Consider the following 19,560-nt stretch of genomic DNA (forward strand, 5'->3'; position numbering starts at 1 on the left):
TGCTGAAATCGTACTCAATTAAAAGTTTAAAAAAAAGGGTTATTAGCAGTCAAAGCTTAGTTACCAGTTGTGATTTGGAAGACTACTAATAGCCTAAATTATTAGTAAAGCTGAGGAAAGTTACTGGTAACATTGAAAATTTACTAGATTAGTTGTCACTTGGTTGGTTACTAGTAACCAAATTTGAGTAGTAATTTGAAAAACCTACAAAACCATTAGGAAAATAATCCCAAGTTGTTCATACTTTCTTTACAAATAACCGGAAACAAATTCCAATAAGTTTGTCATTTAATTACTCGCTACGAAAGCCAAATGACTAGTAGCTTGAGAGAATTAAACAATAATTAGTGGGTAGTTTAGTACTAATAACCAATCCAACTTGCTATGACTGTACTGTTGATTTGACAGTGACCAAATTACAACCTGCTTTGCCATCCTCCAGGAAAGTTATATTACGTTATTTGTGGAGATTTATTTTAAATTTGGTAGGAATTTGGTTTGTGGGGGACAAAAAAGATCCCAATACACATTTATATATATATATATATATATATATATATATAAATTCTCCTCTCCCTGTTTTCCTGTCTTAGTTCCGTCAGGAAAACTCGTGTGAGGAGGTCATGTAATATAAAGACCTGGGTATGACTCTTCGAATTTGGTCCAAATAAATATATATATATATTTATAAAAAAGGATCTTTTATCCAATAGCATATTATACTTTTTGATTTGGTATAAAGGAGTAAAGATATGGGAGAAAGTGATGTTTGGAGTGGTTGTCACCATCTTAATGCCTCAATCACGGGGATAAATTTGATGCTTATTTTTTCAGTTTGGGTTTTTTTTCAATCAGCCTACTCATTACAACACTTAATTTGCTATCTAAATACACACATTCATATTTATTTTTCTTCTACATTTAGATACTTTCCCGAATTAGAAAAAAAATAATACATAAAACTATTTTAAAGACACTCGTTAGTCATTTCATGTTAATAGTTCCATTTCCCTTCATTCTTTAATATTGTGCTCCATACGCGGGAATTTTAGTGCTCTCGTCTTCTAATCTCCTCCACTTCAATCTCATCAGTCTTTCCTTTGCATCTTCAAATTTTACATGTTTTTCCGAAACCAAATGACATGAACAGTACACCATCTTCGACATTCTCAGTAGTCACTGGTCGGTAGAAGTGAGCCACCCGGGGTTCTATATCCTATATTTTGTGCCAGCCCAGTTGCACTAATGTAGGATTAGAAACCAATTCCGAAGATCCAACTCAGTTGAGAGGAGCATTAACTACATAATCATAATGTCCTGATTCGATACTCAAACATCCATTTTTCCCCTTTTCCCTTCCGCTTTTGTACTTGAATTACAAAAAAAAAAAAAAAACTCTGTCTCTATTTTTATACACTTTATTATTATTATTATTATTAGGTGAACATCAACATACTAATTATCCGTTATTCCATGGACTCATGATTTTTGTAAGAAAGCAGAGGGTTATTTGAGATATTGTTGCATTAATTATATATATATATATAAACGAAGAGTATGGAACTCTTAAGGTGGCTAGTTGTATAAATGTGCTTCTTACCGTATTTGGTAACAGCCCTTCTAGATTTCTATAAATCAAAGCTCCCTTGAACCCAAAAGGGTTGGTTGAATGTGTGCGGCAATGCCTGCAAAGGCTGGGAATAATTACGTTGATGGGGACAGAGTTCAGAACTCCAAACAAGAAATTGGTTTTACATTTTTCAGGAGACGAATTTTATTTTCCCTGTATCTATTTATTATCGCAGGGCCAATTTGCTTTCATTTGTGTTGTCAAGAGAAGCACTTTAAAGGCCGTCAAAGAGTAGGAAACTGGTGAACCTTTAATGCAAATGTTCCTGCTTGATTGCCAACGGATTTCAGGCAGCTTTTTCTCATGATTCAGGAAGTAATTTATCCACTGCAGTCAACTGGAGAAGCACACCGACTGAAAGAAAAAATGAAAAACGTAAGCGAGTGATTGCAAGAGGAAAGAACCACCATCTTTGTCCAAAAAAACAAGTGAGCATGTCACAAGCATCAGCACCAGGCAGGATGTGCCACGTTCCCAACCACCATCTTTGTCCAAAAAAAAAAAAAGATTAATTAATTAGCTAGTTTTTTCTCAGCTTGACTGGCAACCAAAACCCTTTATTATTATTGTTATTATTATTAGCCAAAGACCCACATGACTTATGAGCAGCCGACCTTAACTAGCTGCTCATTTGGTCGACAAAGATTTTGGCAATGATTTGACGTCAATTTTGGTTAAATTTTATCTGTTTCTATTTACATGTATTGGGAGTGATTTTGGTCGGCCTTAATTCCATGGCTGCCTCAGTGCCACCATCACGTGATTAATTATAGAACACAGCTTAGCTAGATATCATTGAAATCGATCGACAAACTACTGACCCTTTCTCAAAAAGAAGGGAAAAAAAATTGCTGAGTATGGTTTTTCATGATCAGGGAAAACTGACGAAAGTGCTATGCTTAAAATAAATAGTAATAATAATAATAATAATAACAGTGCCAGTTTTGACATTTTGAGTCGTGCCGACGTTGGAGTCCTGTACAAAAATGATTCGTTTCCGGTATCTATCAGCGTCAATGATCAAAGTACACAACACATTTTGAATAGCAAGAACAAGTACACTTCTTCTTAAGATAGAGATGGATCCATTTTCATTGTTTTGAGTTATTTCTTTGCATTGGATTAGAATATTAGTAACTCAAAACTTAGAAGACTATCATGCTAGAATTAATAGCCAATTCATGATGAAATGGTCAACCTTTTTTAAGCTTTGTGCCACAGCCCCTTTATCTGCTTTTTTGACTTCATATTCTACTCATATTGATGCCACTCGATGTGTATGTTCCTCACTGTGTCCCACAACCCCTGTTTCATCTCTTTCTAGTTTATTTTTCTTGATCTATTAATGTCAAATATCTTGTTCTTAAATATCGTGAAACCAAAATTTTCCTTTATTATTAGTGGTTGAGTTACTTCGTTACCCTAATTAATTTCCGATGAGGTTACTGGTTGTCTGGTATTCCATAGCCAAGCCTGCACTTTTCTGAAACAACATGTTTCTAGAATTCTTTTTACCAGATCAAACTGAATTAAGCATAGAAAAGGTGCATTTTGGCTCCCCAACTAATAATTCTTCATCGGGAAATATATAAATAACTAGATGAGCACAAAAGAAAGCAGAAAAGAAAAATTAATGTAGTTTATATCACCAATACTCGTCACTAAAATTGAGACAATTATCATCTATTTTTTGGGCTCTTTTATGTACATCCTATATCGTTGTATTATACGGCATTAATTTGCCTCCAACTTTACATTAAATCTAACGAAATTTGTGAACATATCCCTCGAAACTTGAGACACAAGGACAAAGCCTTACATACAAGAACTTTTAGTCGAAGGAGTTGAGTAAATGGTCTTTGGAGCTCATGATTTCATTTTCAAGATATGTACTGTATAATGGTCCAGGGTCTCAAGGTTTATGCTAATTGTACATGTATAGAGTGATTCAAGTATGTACGAGAATGTCTAGTGGTTAATATTGAAATCTCAGAACGTAGAGGTTCTGAGTTTTTTAATTCCCTTATGTTCATTGAGTTTCTTAAATTTCACCTTTCTTCTGTTTAAACAAAATTAAAAAAAGTGCATATAAGGATTGATAAACGTATCTTAATTATTTACTCTCTCTTTATATATATATATATGTATATGTATATATGTATATATGTATTCGATACCACTGATTATGTCATGTGTTACTCAATTAACAATCATATGCACACCAGTAAGACTAACCATGGGATAATGTTTGAGTTGGGGATATATAGTTTATCTTATCTTGGCATGGATAGAATGGAGTATTGAATTTGTTGCACAAAATAAAAAAGTTTCTTTTCGACTGTGTGAAATCTATACACTAGCCGTAGTCCAAAATAGGAAGATACAATTTGTTTGAAATTAACGTATAAAACTCAAAAGTGGCTATTAGTATCGATAAAAACCATTATGCCAAATGGCAAAAATCCAAAAGGGGAAAATATGGAACAAATACTCGATATGGATAGGCTTCCTTGATGTGATACCATTACAGCCGACAAATCAGCCCTGATTCGTCATTTCCATGCAATTTAATTTTATTAATTCCACTAACATCATATGGTGTTGTGCTAAGTGCTGCAACAGCTCTTCTTATTTAAAAACAGTAATCAAGAAAGCACTAAGAGCTTGCCGCCAGTTCTGGATACCCTACATGCTAAAGCCATTGACTTGTAGCCAAAAAACTGTAAGCACCTTTCTAACTTCAACAATCAGTGCTGCCTTTTCATGGATGATTCTGAGGTGTTCTGTGAAAGATGCATATACTTTCACCCGCCCTAATAATGTAGAGAACAAACAAATGTAATTCCAAACGTAAATGGTAAAGGTATGAGAGGAGTGTATTAATTCAGCATCTATCCATCAACTGGAAGTCTAATTCCGAACATAAATGGTAAAAATGGAAGAGAATAAACAAGTGCATATTTCTAGCAGCAATGAAGAGTCTCTCTACGTGCTGAGTCAATATCAAAGTTATAAAGCAATACAAAATTAACGAATCCAAGTTCAGAGGGGAATTATGCTGGAACACTAGCCCCTCCTCTTTGACTGTGGCCAAGATAAATATATTTTTTTGTTATTATTGAAGTACAGTTTCTTGTTGCATCCTGAAGTAGCTGGATTTTTCAAGTGTGCAGCTTTGCTGGATAGGTTGTTGGCAGATTTCGTAGCAGGATACGATAGGAGAATAAACAAGAGAGTTTGTATCTCCCCAGCTTGTACTTTCAGGTGAAGTGCCGGTGATTGTGCTTCTATTAACCGTATCCGTTCCCGAAAAACTTTGTAAAGTATCCGACTGATGGAAATTATTAATGTATTCCATCCCATTAAGCTCATGAAAAGGGAAGCTGCTATAGCATGGAATGTTGCTGTTTGCAATTACCCCGTGAATGGGATAATAGCTGCTTGGCGAACACTGTTGTGAGCATGAAGCCATGCTGAGGGGATTTTCACATGCCTGTCCTTCACCAAAGGAAATGTCACAAGAGTATAAACTGTTGTGATTGTTAAAGCTGTTCCCATTTGCTTGTTGATCATCGGCAGACAACTTTCCTGCTATGATGACCGCCTGGTCCTCCACATCATGTGCTTGTTGCTGTGGAATAACTGCAGGAAAGGCCAGTGGTTGCTGCAGCTGATGAGAGTGTAGCACATGTATGGCTTCTGTAGTCATGAAATTCTCTTTTTTCCTATTCATTTCTTGCTTGAGAGAGCTGGCTGCCCGAGTCCTTTGATCCTTACGTTGCTTGCCGAGCAACTTTTTCTTCAGCTTTGTATTCCAGTAGTTCTTGATATCATTGTCTGTCCTTCCAGGCAACTGTGCCGCGATAATAGACCACCTTGAAGATCGCAATAAATTTGACACTTTCAATCTCTGAGTTTATGAGAAAAACATTGCGAAGGAAAAGTATATGGAGATCACGACGAGCCCTATATTTTTAATGGTTGTTGGTTAAGTTAAATTACCTGCTTCCGATATTCATATAGAGGCTGCAAATGATGCTATCCTCTTCCTCTGAAAATCCACCATGCTTGATATTTGGCCGCAGATAATTCAACCATCTGAGCCGACAACTCTTCCCACATCTCCTTAGACCTATAACATGCCACCAACTCATTTTTTAGCTCAGCTCAAAAACATTATCAGTTTAGAATTAGGCCCGTGTTATCAATTTACTTTTTTCTTTCTTAATCATTTTATTCTGTTAAAAAGAAAAAGGAAAGTGAGAGCACGAATTAGTCAAAACTCAAAAAGTATTAGCACAATTACCTATTTTCTGTGGCAAGGCAATCCAGTTGCCGCCAGTGCCGTACTGTTCGATGTAGGCTTTGAGTTTTGCATCTTCTTCTGGCGACCACGGTCCTCTCTTGACGTTGGCTTTGTCACAGCAAGGAGCTCTACCCATATTCAGTTTTACGCTAGAGAAATTATTATGTGCTCTGACGATCTTTTGTTGCAAAGCTTCCCACTATTGGTGATGGTTGCAGCTGTACGTTTTTAAGTAATTATATAGTGCTGGGTAGGCTAGAGAAAGGGGGGTGAATATAATAGCTGGAGAAGGAGAGACATAGGATGGAATGAGCCCCTGAATTCAAAAAAGGAGGAATGGGGAAAAGATGAAACTGCTTTCTGCATAAAATAATAGAGGAATTTGAATGCCAGAGGAGGAGACTTGGGAAGTTTTCTTATTGTCTTTCTTAGTCCAGAATCTCTCTCTATCATCATGCATATAATTCAGACATTCATCTTGACTGTCTCCATCTATAAAACCTCCAAACAACACACTCTCGGACACGCACAAACGTACACGCTAACTGTCACCATCTCTCTCTCTCTCTTTCTTATTTAACACATAGTACGTACCAGCTTGATCCTGATCGTTCATTTGACATTTGCCTGGCTAATTTCTCTACGGAGACCCGGAAAAGCACAATACTGCTGACCCTGCATCACACTTCACCTATCATCTCATCAACATGAAAACTATAATCAATCGAGCTTAAGGATAGTAGTATATAAAAATTGGCGGAGGGACATCATTTTATCGGCTCAATTTTACGTTGTCGATATTAAGCATTTAATAATATATAAATACATTGCTGGCTACGACCACAAGACGACAAGGGGATGGAGTTCAGACGCCACCAGATGGACAACAACTTGGCGACTTAGCAGTGTGCAGCCTGCTTTCCATGGCAAAGCTGGGCATTTCATCCAAGCATATATGTTGAGAAAAGGAAAACCCAAGATTTCACTGTTTCCGACGATGATGAGATCACAGAAACGGCGGCATGGTTTTTGGGCGTTGGAGTTGGTTCTAGAACAAATGACACGGTGGAAAAATTGCGGTCGCATACATGCTGTTAACACTTACCACATGTTATACATCCAAGTGCAGAATATTTCATGATGAGATCAGTTGATCACAAGTATTTTGATATCTGTTACCTAAGCTTTGTTTATGTTTAGAATTACTGAGTGCAGAACTTATTTTTCTGCGCCTTAGATCATTAATCTATGTTATCCTGCAAACAAAAGTAATTACCATTTTGCTTGTGGGTCTCATGACTTGATAATTTATGCTTGCGATCGAGAAGTTCATAGGAAGGACAGCTATGGCACTTTCGTAGATGCCAGAGTTTTCAACACCTTTAATATCAAGCAAAGTCTCCCCAAGTGAATATATTTTTGACAAATCTTGATTATGATGACCATTTTGTAAGTGGCACAAGGTTTGAAACTTGTTGGAGAAAATGGAGAAGTTTCAACTAATTACTAATACTACTATTACCAGTTGTGGTTGGTTTTGTGGTTTTTTCATCTTCCTTTTCATAGTTTCATTTATTTGACCCTATGCGACCAAATCAAATGTGGACACTCCCAAAATGAAATTAAGTTCAAATGAATTTTCTTTTCTTAAAAGAGCTCTGCACATTTCTATGATTTTACCCAAACTCGCATTGATTTAATTTGCCATATGAACAACTACAATTGTTTGCTTAAACATCAGATTTATCGTGTATCCCTTAGGGAAAACAGATGACAACAGTTGGACTTTACGTATGACGAATTTGTTCCTACTACCATCGTCATTTCAGGACCCGCCACAAACCCCCTATCATAGAGCGCAACAGCCTCAAATCTCACTAATGGAGGACAGGGATTTTGACTGTGTCTTTCATGCCGTATCCAAATTGATCTTTTTCACCCTTGCAGCTTGTGGAAATGGGATCCCCGAATTTAGATTTTAATTCGAAAACTTCGTGTTGCCAAAATAGAAAAGGCATTTGTTTTAGCTGAATGCGATGCAATTATCGAACACCACCACCATTAGCCAACAAGCGCTGATAGCTCGAAGATTATGGTGGAAATTGGAACTTTCCCCAGAAGGTTCAGCTTCAAAGAGAGACAACTATACCCAAATTTCCACAGCCTTTATTTTCTTTTGTTTTGGTCAGTACATAGAGCTGTCTTGTCTTGCTGAATTTATCTGCTAAGTGCCTGTACCAGATACTATATTGTTTCACGTGCCATAATTTAGAACATCTAGTAGTATCGCGAACACACAGGTAACTTTTTGAAATTTGCACACATACATAAAATTCTCTTAGTTAGCAGTAGTATTTGTATTGTTTGACACATTACAGGTAGGTTTTCCTGTTCCTCAACATGGTATAGCGCATAATTTAGGGCATCCTTGAAATCTATCCTAATTTTTGCAACTGCGAGTTCTTGCATGCAGCTAGCTAACACAAAAAGATCTTATGTTCTTATGTGCTTATAATATCAATTAGTTGAACAGGAGATGCTGGAGTAGTTTTTAAGTGATTTTTGGGATTTTTTTTTCTTGGGGCGGCGCCTTGGGGGGGGGGGGGGGTGGTGGAGGGTTGGAAGATCACAAGGAAGAGTTTGTGACATTCAGACGCAAAATGAGAAAGGTCCTCCAGAAAGGAGTCAATAATGTGTGGTTTCCCTGGAAAAGACAGTGAGTGGAAATTTTATGTTGGTGGCCTACAGCCCTACCAATGACAACTTTTCTATTTTTCCGCGTTGAAAACTTCGTGTGAATCTCTTGATTAATCGTCTACTTCATTTACTGGTAAACAACATGTAAATATAGTGCTGCAATGGCAATAAATTCAACACCCTTTTGTTAAAGTAAATGTTAAATTAATGCCATCCTTTTGACTTCTTGAAACGTTACATTTGATCTGCAGCCGTAGTCGGGTCTTAGTTGGATGTTTGGCGCTCAATTTGCTAGACTCCCGCTTCCTCTCATCGAAGTGTTCATCTCCCCCAGATTCTGTCTTCTTCCGTAAACTTGGCCCTACTCTTTCCCAAAGAGTCTTTTGATAGTCTTTCCCGACAAATAATACTACTCCTTTACAGTGAGATGATTGACAGTATGAGTAATTTATCAATTAAAAGATCATCATCAACTAATAAGTCTAAAAAAGTGATGCCAAAAGTGCATCCATCCATTGCCTTGAGAATATCCAGACCTCTGAGTTTATATTATACCAGAGGTGTCAGTTATAATCAAATTATGTTGATTCATTCAAATCCGTTCACTAATAAGTAAATTTGGATATGCAATAAGTTTTGAATGGGTCTAGATGAGTACTCAATTAAATCCATTTAATTAGTGGATAGTGGATTTATTTGACTCATCCATTTATATCAATTTAAAAATAATTTATATTTAAACTCAATTTTTAGTGGGTGTTAAGCATATAAATTTGAATTAATTGAATAATAATAAAATATCATTATTTCTTATCAAACAACGTGCGAAATTTTTTTTAAAAAAAAAATTAGAATTTCAACTGAATCATAAATGAGTAATTGGATATACCATATAAATGGGTTGAATCATTTTGACCCATTTATTGAATGGGTATAAATGAGTTAACTCAATTGTACCAACTATCCATTATGTCCCGTCCAAACTTATCCGAATGTGTCTGAATCACCTCTTTTGACATTTCTAGTTTATACGAGGCTAGAGAGAACCTGGCAACTATACTCTCATCTATCATCATTATTACCTTGGAAAAGAAAAAAAAAAAAGAAAACTTTCTCAATCCGCATTTTATTCTCATTTAATTAGTAACCCAAAAGATAAGTGATCATTACTTACTTTAATAATTCTTTTTTACACTAACAGATTTAGATTATACCACATATTATAAATTTAAATTTAAAATTCAAATCATACACATATAACATACATCTAAAACTGATAGCGTAATATATTATTACATTGTCAGTGTATAAAAAGTTAATCCAATAGATTAACTTCTCATTTTACTCATTTCCTATTCTTTAATTTCACTGGTGCATTACCCTATCTCCTTGGAATCCTCATTGGATTGGGCCATTTTAGCGGGGCCAATGATGAATAAACTGAGTTACTAACAGTGGAAATACACTTGGAGTCTTGGCCCAAATTTGAGAAACGACATAGGCCCGAAAATCTGCCTGATGGACTCATTCAGTGTCACTTGGGCTTTAGGAATTTAACATACTATCGTTGGTGATTTATCTGTTCAATAGTCAGTCATTTTCCTCAAAAGCTGCTTCTATTAAATTTAAGATTAATATTTTATGTACCGACAGTGTATACATTTATCACCGTCCGTTTGATATATAATAATTAATCTTAATTTAAATTTAAAATATAAATTTTATATATTAGTCATGCATCCAACTATAATAGTGTATATAACGATAGTGTATATAAGATTAACTCTAAATTTAAACTTAAAAGAAAAAAAAAAAGACTGCAACTCATATTTGGTTCCTAATCGTCTTGAGAGTTGATGGTAACCTTTCTAGCTGATTTTATTCTATTGTATGTTTAAAGAAACATGCATGGGTGTTTCCAGATTTTGATCATCTACATGTGAAATAGTAGGCTACATCTATAGAGAACTATAATGGACCCCAATCATATAGGAGTAATGTGTACGTCTTCATTGACAATAAACACTCGTCCAAAGCCCAATTTATGGTTGACAACATGACATTGAAATTTTCGTCCTGGACAAGGGAAATCCCCCGTCACTGATTTTAGCCGATCTGGACGGGAAAGCTTCCGACCTTCAATTTGACTCCTAAGCACAGGATGCGGACGACTTTGTTGCCTTCACAATGTGGAAATTAACTCCCTCGTCACGCATTATGTTACCTCCTGTGTCCCTTTTTTTCTTTTTAAATTTCCTTCTTCTCTGTTTCTTAGGGGAACTGATCCGTCGGGACCTATGTTTTGAAACTCGGACCGGACCGGCCGGTCGAACCGGGAACCGGCCAAGTGTCCGGTCCGAGTCATGGTAAAAAAGGGGAAATTTAAAGCCCGGTCAAAGCTGGTCAAAAATCGGATTTGACCGGAAAAAAATCGATTTTTCCGGTTCAATGGGCATTTTTTTTAAAAAAAACTCAATCTTTTCAATATTATGTTTTGGCCCCCTAAATTGTTAAAACTTATTAATATACCTCAAATATTTCATACTTTATAAATATTGTCCTAAAATTTGATGTTATTTTTCAATTAAATTCATAATTTTAATTCTAAACTTGTTAATATTTATTAAATAACATAAATTGCTACTTGATTGTTCTAATTTCTTTGTATTTTCTTGTTAAATATATTTAAAACATCAAATATATATGAATATACCTTTATTAATATTAACATATTATTAGATATTTTATATATAATATTTTAATTTTTAAATAATTTTTATTTATGACGTCATCCGGTTCGACCCCCTATCGACCCCATTGACTCCTGACCCCTGACCTCGGCCGAGTCGATACCCGGTCCGGTTCTGAAAACATAGGTCGGGACTTGGTAGAAGGATATATATTCTTGTTAAAACATGCATAAACTAGAATCTTTAATTTCTCCATCGAAAGAGTGAAGAATGCTACAGCATTGCTGATATCCATGCGCTCAGATGTTTGCCGTCATTAGTCAATGATGCCTTTTCATGTCTTTATATAAGATGCACCACCCTTTTTCTTTTTTTTTAAAGTTTCCTGTTTCTTGGAGGTGGTGGCTGGGCAATAGCCAGGGTTTAGAAAGAAACAGTAAGATGTTAGATCAATTAAGTGAGTTGGATGGCTTAAATTGAGAAAATTCCGCATCATCTTTCCACGTCAGTCCGCATGGGAGATTATTTTCCCCTTATTTAGTGGACAAATTTTAAGTGATACAGATCATTTCTCTTTTTGCTAATAGTTATTGCGTAAGTAATAAGTCAAGATTCTTTAGTCTCAACTTTTACAGGCCATGCAAGAGCAAATGTAAAAAATCCGCAAAACTTTTGAGTACACAAGCTACTTGCAAGAGTAATATATGCTTGATCAATCCATTGATATTTTGTTACGCAAGTGCTGTTACATTTCCGAATGCATCTTAATTTGCCGAGGTAAAAGTACCATATCATTTAATATCAATGAGAGTCCATGCATGGTTTACCAAAATATCCTTGTGCTCAATGCATATAGAAGTACCACTGTAATAGAAAATGCAAGAGGAGATTTGAAGGGAAGACCCTATTTAGCAGGTGATGCCCCTTTTTTATTACAATTTTGCCGATAAAATCAATTAAGTAATAGTAATTTAGGTCCATCAGTCCATTCAATCATTGAGATTCGAGACAAAAACTGAGACTGGAACAATCTGTTCGAGATGGACGAGGGTCCGTGTTATTGAAAAATCCATGGTATGGGCTGTGGGGCACGGTTTCGTACTCCTGAGACAAGGGGTCACGTTCAATTGGCCATTCATGTTCGCGTCAATGTTGGTGAGTAATACTAATAGCGAGTTATTGATATCGCTAAGGACACAAGCGACGAATGAAGGAATAGCCATGGCACCACCTCACACAGGCTCACCTGGCTCCATAGCTGAGAGCACGCGGATAAACCCTACCTTCAACTCTTTAACTCACACGCTTTCTCTCAAAAAAAAAAAAAAAGAATACTGCAGATGTTCTCTGTTACTCTCCATGTGCTTTGATCGATGATTTCATGTGAAACCCACATGACACTCCATCCCACATTTACATAAATGGTCTTGTCTTGCCTTCAACTCATAAACCAACGTTGCTCCCATGGTCAAGGTTGTACGCAGTTGAATTTTGGAAGATTCTTTTCTTTGGTTTTTCCATCGAATTCTTGAATATTATGACATGCAAGTATGTTAATTTGAACAATAAGAGGTAACTGCTGTAAAGGTTGAGAATTTTAACCATCACGATACGTATGTGTAACAACAAATTTCTTGTCGCCAGCTCGACTTTGGGGTAGGGTTTAGTCGATAGCTTGTCATTCGGAATATTAACAGTAGCGATACGTTGCCGAGTGTCTAGGTTGCAGGAAACAATAGCCTCAGTCAAAAATACTCCTGTCTGCTATTGTCTTCCATGTCGACATACAAACAAATCTATTCAACTGCGTGCTTATTGACTTTGAAGGTGAAAGATGTTCAAGGTTCTGTCTTGAAAAGTTTTTCCAAGTTTTAGCTTTTCCCTGTTGTTACTTACGATTAGAAAGAAAGTTTTACAATACGCAGGAAGTTTTTAAGGGTCACTGTCGGATCTTTATGTAAATACCATGTTCAAGAAAGCATGCTTCCCCTGCAAATCATTGTACTTTTAACAAAAATTTCTGATTTTTAAAGAACAAATGCATTGCTTGCGGTCCGAAGGGACTAAGCTCGTGAGTCCAATTTGGAATTTGTGATATTCATTCTCTTAAAATTAGAAAGGCGTCTCAATTCCGACCTTTGCTTACAGTCTATTTTATAGCTCGTTTGTAAACTATTTAGAAAGTTTATTGCCTTGGACAGCATAACTTGTGAATGGTTTAGCTGCCAATTCTAATAATGCTATCTTGCTAGGTTTTCCGAAAGCTTATGCAATCTCACTACTTGATGAGTGTTTTGGATAATTCGTGTTGAAGTATGCACAAGTTACTTACAATTTTATTTGTCGGAATTACTCCAAGTAATACAATATTGAATACTTAGTCCCTCAGAAGTTTTTTATGTATGAAGGGTTAGAGGCTGAGCAAGCTGATGTTTTGTTCTCATGGTGAGGCAAAAATGGTGTTGAGAGACAAAAAATTTGCTACATCTATTTCTCAAGAAATTGTAGCTACATTAATAAGATTTTGGGCTCATTGTCAATCAGTTTTGAGATGTAACACATTTTTTTATTATGAAATTAGAGTTGGAACTTGGGTATACAATTCCATGTGTGACTTAGTATTGGTTTTAGTAAACTATTTTTACTATACATGTCTCCCTCATTTTAAGTAAGTAAATACATAATCAGAAAAAATTCTTTTGTGTTCCACCTCAAAGCGCAAAATGACCACAAAATAATCATACAACGAGGTTTGTTTATACTTTGGAACTGAAAATTCTCGACGTTGATAGGAGCAGCCGGAATCATCGCTACGGGAAAGAATGCAGAGCGGGATTAGTCATACTCGAAAATAGCAATTCTGCAACCTAAAGTCAATATAATAGTACAGCCCCAGAATCTTAAGGAGCATCTCAGCTCTCCGAATTCTACAGCAAAACCTAGCAGATTGTAGGCCACATGTTAGTAGTCAAGAAGAACATGGAAACGGACCAAAATTCTAGTGTGTTTATTTTTACTCAGTCATGTTTAACTCTTTTCCTTGGCCACCAATACCCTCACATGGACCAATTTCGCATGCAACATTCCGGGAAAACAATAATAGAAATCAAGGCTTCACATGCAGGTACGATGATCAAAGCCTAGGATGACTACTCTAGTTGATATGTTAGTGCTACTCCGATCCATCTTCTGACAAATGCAACAACAAACGATAGGATGAGGAAAATGTCACTTTGTTGTTTTAGAAAGACAATGGCGTTATTGAAATAGCACCATAGTCTTTTGGCTTAGAAATTTTTAGAGAATTTTCTAGCATATCAATAAATAACAGTAAAATTTTCAAATACTACCGTTCGTTATTATTGCAGTTGGAAGGAGAAAAATGATCCGTATACCTAGCCAAGTATATGAAAATTTGATAATTTCATTTTTCAATTGCCAAAGTCTATCGTTTAAAGGACAAATGGGGTACATGATGTGCTTTAGGTCCTCATTAGATTGCAAGCTTTTCAAGAAAATTTTTTTGAAATAACATATGTTTAAATTATTTTTTTTATTTCACATACGTCATATCATTATAGCATTTTTTTTTAAACAAAAACTTCCAAAAACTCCAATCTAAATGGACTCTTAGTCTAGTGCTACAATTGAAACTCTAAAATTTAGAGGTGTTCAAAATTTTCTTCTCTCTTAATGATAATAATACATTCAAATTTTCAAAAGATTTAAACATGAAAATTTCTTGCAGGAAACTCTACCAATTATGTAGTTAGTGACGGTATATGGATGATCATTTTCTTTTTAAACTTTTTTCTTTTCCTTTGTGTTTAGTCCTTTTTCTTATTTGTGTCCAAGATTAAAAGCGTTAGAAAACTTAGGTTGTGTCTGGATTGCATTTTTCTAGATTTTTTGTAGAAAAATTATTGTACCGATTTGATATATGTTAGGTAAAAAGATGATTGAAAAATATGTTCACGGAAAATGTAACAAATTTTCTTTGGAAAATTGCTGTCCAAACAAGGCCTCAGGGTTTTCGAAGCTCCCATCTCATTCCAGAAAAAAGACTGGTGTCGCTACCCTACCCCAAAACACTAGGTGGAGAACGAATTCATTGTTGTGACTCATTCCATTTCTGACCCGTATCAAGAAAGCTGCTCATACGGCTAAAACGTCGTCTTATACAGTATTCCATTTCTCAAAAAAAAATCCGGGGGGGGGAAATGTCAGTTATATATCTGTTTAAGGGACTCGGGGCAGGGACGGTTGCAGGTGCAACCGTCCATGACAAATTTTCTCTTCATCAACAGCGCGTAATTTCTTTTGTTCACCGTGTAACTTTTTTTTCACAGGTTGTATTTTCACAACAGATAGTGATGGGCCCCACACTTGACGCGGAAATCGAGTTACCACTTGTTATCTGAGCCGCACATTTTTTCATGGTCCAATCTGGACCATGAACCGTGCAGGGACGGTCATCAGTATGACCGTCCCTGCCCCAAATCCCTGTTTAAGAAACCGGCCAATGCAAGTCTAATGTCGGCATCATTCTACCAGGATCTTGCCGGTAATCCCGCCGCTACCATGAAGCATTCCCAAATTCCAATGTAATCAAGTGTAGGCATTACATGCATTCTAAGTAGTTGACACAGTACTACAGTAGCATGTTAACTTAATAGTTAATAGTATTCATTTGGGTTTTAATTTTTAGGACGTTGCAATATTGAGTTTGATAATGCCATGCATACTTATTTCTAAAAAGGAAAAACTCATGCAGAAAAAGGGCGTCAAAGAACATACAATTAAATATGTAATCCCGAATCTGATCATCATGTGACACGTACATTATTGTATTAATGATGGTTTGAACAATTCAAGAAGATATCGTGGAAGTCCTCACAAATGAGATTTTACAAAATAATAGAGCAGAAATCAACCACTTCTAATCCACATGGACCGAGTGCACTCTCTTTGCATGAAATAATAGTACAAAATTTGAAACTCAACATCTAAATATTGAGGAAAAAAAAGAATAATAGTAAAAAAAAAAAAAAAAGTCAACCATTCGATACGTTCACACTAGGACTATCGTTCATTTTCACTGTCATGATGAAACGATAACCGAAAAACCCATTTGCTGAGAGACTTTCGGGCTGAATACTTGCTGGAAAGATGATGACTCCGACCGGTGTTGGAAGATTTGGTGGCCGTTGATACCACAAAATCCTTTATCCTTTGCATTGCCAGGTCTAGCGTTTCTTCCAACATGTTGGCGAAGCACACACGAAACCAGCCGGGTTCGGCACAGTGGCATGAGGATCCCGGGGAGATGTTAAGCCCGACTTGATATACTATCTTCTTCCAAAGCTCCATCTCCGCGTCAAAACTTTTGGAGGTCAAAAGATGCCTCATATCCACCCAGCAGAATAATCCGGCATTGCTATCAAGGCAGCTGATTCCAGCATTCTTCAGTCCTCTAACGAGCATTGCGTGCCGCTTCTGAAGGCGTACTTGATTCTCAAAAATGTAATGCTTTGTGAATTTCTTGTCGGCGAGCATGGCGGATAGCAAATACTGAGTCTGGGAAGAAACTAATCCGAAGCTCGACATTTTTGTGGCTGCAGCTACGACTGTGTTGTCGTTGGAGTAAATCGCTCCAACTCTAAAACCGGGAAGTCCCAGATCTTTGGAAAGACTATATACTAAATGAACTCTGTTCCAAACTTGAGTGTTGGCGAGATTTCTTTCTAGTAAAACCTCCATGACACTAACGAAGCTCGGCGAGCTAAAAACTGTGCCAGAATAAATTTCGTCGCTAATGAGATGAATGTTCTTGGCAGAAATGAAGCTAACTAGAAGATTTAATTCCCGACGGCTCAGAGCCGTTCCCAGTGGATTGGAAGGGTTAGTGACCAGGACGCCCTTGACTCTGAGGTTCTGCTTGCGAGCAAGTTGATAAGCATCCTCAAGGGCAGATTCGGTAATTCGAAAGCCGTTTGAGCCCGTGCATTGAATTGGAACGATTTCAACTCCGGTTCTCCACTTGAGATCTCTATCAAATCTGCATTATTCATGCGGTTTCATCATTAGACCCGGTCCGGCAACGTGATATCATATAAGAGTGTTTATATACCGTGTACAAAAAAAAGAAAAAAAAAGTACGGGGTAGCATGGCGCTGCATGTATGCGTGCGTACCCTGGATAGTATGGAGTTGGAAGGAGGAATGCTTCGCCTGGTTCAGCTATGCAGAACGCGAGGGTCTCGTTAGCCGAAGTTGCTCCTGCAGTTAGGACTAGGTTTCTGGGATCAAATGTGACTTTGTTTCCTCTAATTTCTTCCATGAATTCGGCCAACGCCTGCATTGAACATCCATAAGAGATAGAGCCAGCTGAGCATAGTACTTAAATAAATTTGTGACGGTACTTCATAAATTATCGTTTTCAACGAACCTTCTTGAAAGCGGGAAGGCCGTGATAATCTTGGAAAAGAGCTAGTTCTCTGAAAATGGACTCCCCGTTTCTCGTGAAGCCACTGGCATCTGGATTTTCAGCCAGCCATGACTCCAGCAGATCAAATGAGAGCTGCCAAAAGTAATAGTGACGGTATGAGATAAAAGAAGAATGACAGTCGAAATTTACCCCCCAAAAAAAAACCATCACATGCATATGTGGAGTAAAAGAGTTGAAAAAGAGGAAAAAGATATTTTGTTGACAAACCTGACTCTCCGCAAGACCCATCTGAATAATGCCTGTCGGATTGCGAACCTCATCGTATGGGTTCTTCTCATACTCCTGCCATCCCAGGAAGTACGATGAATCTTGGCCGTGGGAATTGCACGTGGCTTTCCTAGATAGCAGCTTCATTTTAATTACTCTGTATTTCTGGTTTTGTTTGGAAAAGTTAGCCTCGAAAAATCGTGTGAGCCAAAAGGCAAAAAGAGAAGAAGCAGCCGAAAGCTAGCAGGAAATTCTGTAGCCAGCAAAAAGGAGAGACGAAAGAGAAGAGAATTGGGATTCAGTGGAAATGTGGAAGGAGGAGAAAAGTAGTAGTCGTCGATGGAGTGGGTTTTGGGCAATGGGCAGGTATGTTGCTCTCTGGCATATTCTCTATGCATATATATAGAAGTTTTGGCTGCCAAGGTCAGCATAGACCAACATTTTTCTCCCCCTTTCTTTTCAAAAATCTTCTGGGTTTTTTTTTTTCTTTCTTGTCATTAGTTTCTCCACCGATTTTGCTCATTTGTGAAATTTTTTTTGAGTACGAACACGCAATGTGTGCTAAATCCACGCGCTTTTCCGGCTACTATTACATCCTCTTTCAAGACTTCAACTGCGCCGCGTCAGAGATGCGTAGCAAAATCAGTGGAAGTGAGTGTACAACAATCTCCAGCAGGCATATCTATTTCGGATTTTTTTTTTTGAAAAAAAAAAATATTTTTTAACGTTTTACTCATTTACTTTTCTTGACGTTTTCCTTCTTAATTACTACCAGGGGGCAAGAGAGAGAGATGCGCTTTCTATGAGGTAAACATTATGCCATTTCCGCCAAACTCAGATGATTTCAATTGGTTGGAAACTAAAAAAGTTCGTATGAAAATTTGATAAAATGGTGTAGTATTAGATTTTAGACGGATACATGTAGAGAAAAGGCTTGTGATTTGCCGAGAAACTTAAAGCCAGACCGACACAAATCTCAGGACATAATGACATGAGGAAACAAAGCCCACCCAAAATTGGACCTTTAACCAAGACATGGTCCACATGTTCCCCGACCGCAATGGCCCATCTCTTACTTCCATGTCGGCCACTCACTCTCCTTGTACAGTCTCCAGTCTACACCCGTATATCAATAGATGCAAAAAAAAATTTTATTTATAAAAAAAAAGAATTACTCCCTGATTTAATCACCACGATTTGGTTGTTAAAATTTGTGATGAATATGAATGGTCTATTATTAACGAAGAACTCCACCTGAACAAATATCGAGAGGAGGGGAGAAAATTGAAGCTAATACGAAAAGCTGAGTTACCACTTCATTTAGGAGTCAACCTCTGCCCTCCTCCAACCCACACGTTATCCACTAAACTATGCCGGGGGGGCAGCCAGCGAGAAAAGAAACACTCTCCGTGCCATTGCGTGTGGAGAAAAGAGATACAAATTCACATTTGCGAACAAGGGTGGAAAATGTGCCACCTGGTTTTGAGTTGTATAAAAGTAGTAGTAACTTCAACAATTCCTAA

General features: G+C 37.0%; 2 protein-coding genes across 2 annotated transcripts; both read right to left on the reverse strand.

Annotated features, from left to right (window-relative positions):
• Positions 1-4,745: 4,745 nt before the first annotated feature.
• LOC113777913 (transcription factor RAX3-like) lies at positions 4,746-6,072 on the reverse strand. Its single transcript, XM_027323145.1, has 3 exons — positions 5,937-6,072; positions 5,633-5,762; positions 4,746-5,505 (listed from the first exon to the last, which is right to left on the reverse strand). Exons 1-3 carry the CDS (start codon positions 6,070-6,072, stop codon positions 4,746-4,748), a joined length of 1,026 nt encoding a protein of 341 aa, XP_027178946.1.
• A 10,080-nt stretch (positions 6,073-16,152) lies between these two features.
• Positions 16,153-18,358, reverse strand: LOC113778567 (1-aminocyclopropane-1-carboxylate synthase 3). The gene is made up of 4 exons (XM_027324006.1): positions 18,038-18,358; positions 17,771-17,902; positions 17,517-17,677; positions 16,153-17,381 (listed from the first exon to the last, which is right to left on the reverse strand). The coding sequence occupies exons 1-4, from the start codon at positions 18,182-18,184 to the stop codon at positions 16,406-16,408; spliced, it is 1,416 nt and encodes a 471-aa protein (XP_027179807.1). The 5' UTR covers positions 18,185-18,358; the 3' UTR covers positions 16,153-16,405.
• Between the last annotated feature and the right edge of the window lie 1,202 nt (positions 18,359-19,560).

This window comes from Coffea eugenioides, chromosome 7 (genome assembly GCF_003713205.1).
Source record: "Coffea eugenioides isolate CCC68of chromosome 7, Ceug_1.0, whole genome shotgun sequence".
NCBI lineage: Eukaryota > Viridiplantae > Streptophyta > Magnoliopsida > Gentianales > Rubiaceae > Coffea > Coffea eugenioides.

Coding starts and splice junctions, on each gene's coding strand:
- LOC113777913 (XM_027323145.1), bottom strand. CDS start 6,072: ATGGGTAGAGCTCCTTGCTGTGACAAAGCCAACGTCAAGAGAGGACCG. Junction 5,763..5,936: donor TGCCTTGCCACAGAAAATAG/GTAATTGTGCTA, acceptor GGCATGTTATAG/GTCTAAGGAGATGTGGGAAG. Junction 5,506..5,632: donor TATATGAATATCGGAAGCAG/GTAATTTAACTT, acceptor GCGATCTTCAAG/GTGGTCTATTATCGCGGCAC.
- LOC113778567 (XM_027324006.1), bottom strand. CDS start 18,184: ATGAAGCTGCTATCTAGGAAAGCCACGTGCAATTCCCACGGCCAAGAT. Junction 17,903..18,037: donor TGGGTCTTGCGGAGAGTCAG/GTTTGTCAACAA, acceptor TACTTTTGGCAG/CTCTCATTTGATCTGCTGGA. Junction 17,678..17,770: donor GCCTTCCCGCTTTCAAGAAG/GTTCGTTGAAAA, acceptor TGTTCAATGCAG/GCGTTGGCCGAATTCATGGA.